At 42.1% G+C, this 4,694-nt stretch overlaps 1 protein-coding gene and 1 long non-coding RNA gene across 4 annotated transcripts in view; one reads left to right on the forward strand and one right to left on the reverse strand.

The window, feature by feature from the left end:
- The window catches only part of tbc1d14 (TBC1 domain family, member 14), a 38,604-nt gene that overhangs the window by 11,116 nt on the left and 22,794 nt on the right, over positions 1 to 4,694 (reverse strand). For all 3 annotated transcript variants that reach the window (XM_035675404.1, XM_035675405.1, XM_035675406.1), the window contains 4 exons: positions 3,097 to 3,221; positions 1,795 to 1,877; positions 1,442 to 1,559; positions 120 to 226 (listed from right to left, as the gene is read on the reverse strand). In XM_035675404.1, the coding sequence (XP_035531297.1) occupies positions 120 to 226; positions 1,442 to 1,559; positions 1,795 to 1,877; positions 3,097 to 3,221 (433 nt within the window). The remainder of the gene's footprint in view (positions 1 to 119; positions 227 to 1,441; positions 1,560 to 1,794; positions 1,878 to 3,096; positions 3,222 to 4,694) is intronic.
- The window catches only part of LOC118338164, a 7,587-nt gene continuing 6,728 nt past the window's right edge, over positions 3,836 to 4,694 (forward strand). Inside the window, exon 1 of the long non-coding RNA XR_004797224.1 lies at positions 3,836 to 3,996. This is a non-coding gene — a long non-coding RNA (uncharacterized LOC118338164). The remainder of the gene's footprint in view (positions 3,997 to 4,694) is intronic.

Consider the following 4,694-nt stretch of genomic DNA (forward strand, 5'->3'; position numbering starts at 1 on the left):
CACACACACTCACACACACTCACACACACACTCACACACACACACTCACACACACTCACACACACACACTCACACACACACACACACTCACACACTCACACACTCACACACACACGTACCATGTGTGATGTTGAGCTCATTTCCCACAGCCAGGCTCCACACTTTGCCTCTGACACTGGGCGGGATGCCCTGCCACCAGAGGTCCCTCACTCGGCGAGATGTGCACCTGCAGGAGGGGTATATGTGAAAAGAAGTAAAAGAGATCGGACGTTGCTTAATAATTGTGTTTCATAGAGGAAATCCTTTATCGACCGGCCATTTCTTCCACTGCTGCAGTCCCTGATTCTACATTAAGAGCAGGAAATGACTTTCCTTCAGCGTAAAACTGAACTGTTTTTTACTCCTCATATATTATTACCCCATATTTCACAATGTCTCCCCTCTAATTCATAGTACTCAATGTGTATAGTTGTGGAGAAGGAGGAGTAACAATATGAGTATGAAAGTATGATTAGGAGAACAGAGGCACTGACAGTGATATTAATTCAAATCAACATGCTGGCATGAATGAGAGGCAGTTCTGCTGGTAAAACAGGTTGTGTTTTGTTAATCTCATAATCAATCATTATGTCTGCATATGATTGGTTTGTATTTTCTCCCTGCAGTGCTGCTCGACAGCAGCTGTTCACTATATGCTCCCAATATGGAGCCAACAGGAACATCACAATACATGCCAAAACTGGTCAACTGCTGTGGTGATGATTTGATGGACAGAATGGAAAGCAGACAGACAATAACAGAGTTTCTGCAGGTTCAATTTAAGACGTTTTAAGACCCATTTTACATCCATTCTGGCAAAAAATGAATCATCAATACTGACTGACTGAAACATAACTTTATACAAGCGCCGTACATTTAATAATCCAATTAATTTTTAAGACCTGTCAAAATCATATTTTAAGGCCTAACATTCTAATTATTATAGGATTTTAGACTTTAAGACCCTGCAGACACCCTGCATTTTACAGATGATTTAATGGGTGAATGAGATATACATTAACTGTGCAATCATTTTTATGCTTGGGGCAACATATTCTACTTATTAAACTATGGGCCTGGCCATTTAACTGTATGCCAACATATATTACTATATATTATAAATGGTGTAAGTTTCAAAAAAACAGGGGGGAAAAAAAATCCTCATATTTGCAAAGATTATTTTAGTGCTGGTCATAAGTTCATAAATGTGGGCTGGTGCCTGCCAGTGAATCTGGCTCTGGTTATTTCTAACACAAAGTAATACATCAGAATGTTTGCAATAGGTAATTGACAGTAATGATGATGTTTTTATAAGATACGGATGATTTCTGTAAATATTGTATACTATATTGTTGACTGGATATGAAATACTTTAATATTCTCAGTCTTTGTTGGTACTCACATTGTACTCCAGTTAGGCAAGATCTCCTGGTTCCAGGTCTGGGCGGCTGTGCCGATGCTCTCCTCGAGCTTACACCGATCTTCCAGCTGTTTCTTTCTCTTCTGAGCCTCCTTCAACTCTGCAGACAGGAGTGTGGAGAGAGGTGGTTAGATATGGTGGTTAATAGAAGAAACCAGTCTGAGGAGAGACAGAGATAGAGAGAGGAAAAGTGGAGGAAAACTAAATTGCAGGTGTTTACTAAAGGCAGGAGGGATCAAAATACATTACTACCAGAGAGGACCTTACTGTGTGCGGTTGAATGCTCTGAAAGAAGATAGTAAGGGAGCCTCGATTGCTTTGTCAATTGACCTCACCTCTCTTCTTGGCCTGGGCCACCATCTCTTCATACTGCTGTCTGTGCTTCTGTGCCTCCTCGGCTGGCTTGGCAGGCAGATTACTGGAACATTAACAGATAGGAAATGGGTTAGCGACTGCGTGTTCTCTGAGCTTACCATGCATTATTCATGTGGAGCAGGCTAGTGTGGTGCAAAGAGAGGAAAACCTACACAGACAGGAACGGCCAGGAGCCTTTTCATGACTTTGCTCAGAACAACAATTTCTGCTGATGAAGATCATGTCATATGACTGAAAGCTCCACAACGGCTACAAAACTGACATTGGAGCACGATGCATTTGTTCAATGCAAATAGTGTGAAAAAACAATGAACTCAAGGTGCATTTGCTGTTTTTTTCTGGAGCATTTAACCACACAAGTGTTCTGTATCTGCCGATCAACCCTGTGATGTGGTTGAGAGCTCCAGAAAAAGATAGTGAGTGGACCTAGAGGTAAGATATTGTCATTTTATAGCATGCTCATTCTGTAAATATAGGTGATAGCAACTAAATGTTTTATTGGGTTTCATCAGTAGAGGTTAATGTGATTTTAGAGTGATGAGTGTTTTCTGCTGAATCTCAAGAGTTGAATACTTACCATGTATCAATCACATTTGATTCCAGTGCTTGTCTTTTCAAATGCATACTAAAACAAAATACGATACTCTTCTCCCAGCCAATAACACTGAAACTTTAACACCATCTGCACTTTTCTAGATTATTTCTACCAGTAGGGGGAGACAGTGAAGAGGGAAAAGAGGGAGGTTGCATTCATCAAAAGACCTAAGCAGCAGAACACACAGTTTTGCCAGTCATGGTGTCAGAATAAACTTCCTTGTGTTCACACAGGAAATCTAGTGAAATCATGCTATTGTTTGTATTTGCTGCGTTCCCCAGCAGAAGTGCTAATCTTGCAGCTGAGCAGCGCTACTGAATGAAACAGAAGGCCCAGCATATATCCGTCTGTCTGTCTGTTAACAAAATGCAAAATGCTAAAAAAGCAGGGTAATGGAGCCAGGCTGAGGGAGGGTCATTAAACTTTCAGCAGCACTTCTCTTTCGACGTCTGTGATACAAACAGGCACACAGAGAGAGCTGGAACAATACTGAATAGAGCCTTAAGACTCGGCAGAGGAAGGAGGACTGATACAGAAGGAATGAGGGGAAGATGGAGATAGAAGGACAACAGCCGAGGCTTTATTGTCTGAACTCCACTGGCAGTGAAGGAGAATGAAAAATGTGGGATAGTCCAACAACAGTGTGTGTCTGCGTGTGTTTACATACGCAGGTCTGTCCTCCAGTATAAGTGCGGTGGTGGAGAGGGGTTCAAAGTCCAGGTTTTTCCTCACGCTCTGCCTGGGAGACGTCGGGTTGCCAGGTCCAGCTCTGCCACTCTTTGTTTCATATTCCTGACAACGAAAACACACGGTTTAGACACAGAAGCTGAAAACTACAAGTGTAGTTTTAATTACAACAGTGTCCTAGGATACTTGCTTTTGAGGTCAGTTTCATTTGGACTATATTTAGTTTCACATTGCTGCTGGCAATGAGAGGTCTGCAACATTTACACACACACACACACACACACACACACACAGATTAAATATAATTGGTAGATTAGTTGCTTTATATTCCATGTCCAAGTACAAATAGGACATGCATATATCCAAAGTCAGAGAAAACTGCCACCATGGTCACAGCTGACCTCAAAACTAATGCTGTGGTCAGACACAGATTGCTTAGATTTAATTGGGGGGGGGGGAATGTGAGAAATGTCTTGAAAACTTGTGACAATGCACTTTTGGCCCCAGAGCATTTGTCAGCTGGTGTCTAATGAGTCTGCTCCAGCAGTGGGAGTGTGATACAGGCCTATAGAAAGAGAAGGCCATGTGACTTTCAGTCTGTTACAGCTAAGGCCTCAGAGCAGTTTAAGAAAAGGTCAACTATCAGCTGACTTACAGGTTGCAAGTGTGTGTGGTAGCATGTGGTTACACCAGGAGTTAGTTAGTTCGTTAGGAAGCTACTGTAAATAGGGCAAGTGCAATATGAGCGTGCAAACCCCCCACTGTGTGTCCAATATGGCCTCCAGCGTGCATTGAGCTGGTTAATAATGCAGGCTGAGGACCTGCAAGCAATCAGCTTAACACAGTGCTGCCACAGGGACGTTCACATTGATCAGCACAGGTCAGGAAAATCTATTCCTACAACAACAGGGGCGTGTGAGTGTGCATGCATGACTGTTAGGGACGCAGCCCATGTTATTAATCTGTCTTTGTGTTGCTGTCTGCTGTACCACAGCCCAGGGCTCTCCACTGGCCCTGGGGGACAAATAAACGTTAATGAATTAGATTTGATTTTTGCTTGAGGAGGGCAGAGTATCACAGAACTCTCACAGGGAGAGGAGAGGCCATAATCTTTATTTATATACAGCAGGGCAGAAAGCTAAATTCTTTACAATATTAATAAAAAATGCCATAAAACAAACAAAGAACAAAGCCAAAGCCTACAGGCATGCTAGCAGCTTTACGAGGCTATGCTTGAGCTAAATGCTAATGTCAGCATGCTAACCCTGCAATGACAGTGCCAAAATGGCTGTTACGGGGCAGATATGAGTTATACTGAGCTTCTCGTCTACTGTGACTCCTCAAGAAAGCAAAAAGGAAAATGTCAAACTATTCCTTCAACATGTTAGCATGCTAATATTTTCTAACTGGCACTAAAAACAAAGTACAGCTGAGACTAAGGGGTCATTAGTGCTGCAGGTTCAAAGTACTGTACTGCACTGTAATTCTGACCTCATAATGATGCCGAAAGATAAAAGGTAAAAGTGGGGAAGGTGAATGTTGCATGGAAAAGTCCAATAATGTTTTTTTTTTTTTTTT

The sequence above is a fragment of the Morone saxatilis genome, unplaced genomic scaffold (genome assembly GCF_004916995.1).
Source record: "Morone saxatilis isolate NCDOM2014 unplaced genomic scaffold, NCSU_SB_2.0 Contig4, whole genome shotgun sequence".
In the NCBI taxonomy this organism is placed as follows: domain Eukaryota; kingdom Metazoa; phylum Chordata; class Actinopteri; family Moronidae; genus Morone; species Morone saxatilis.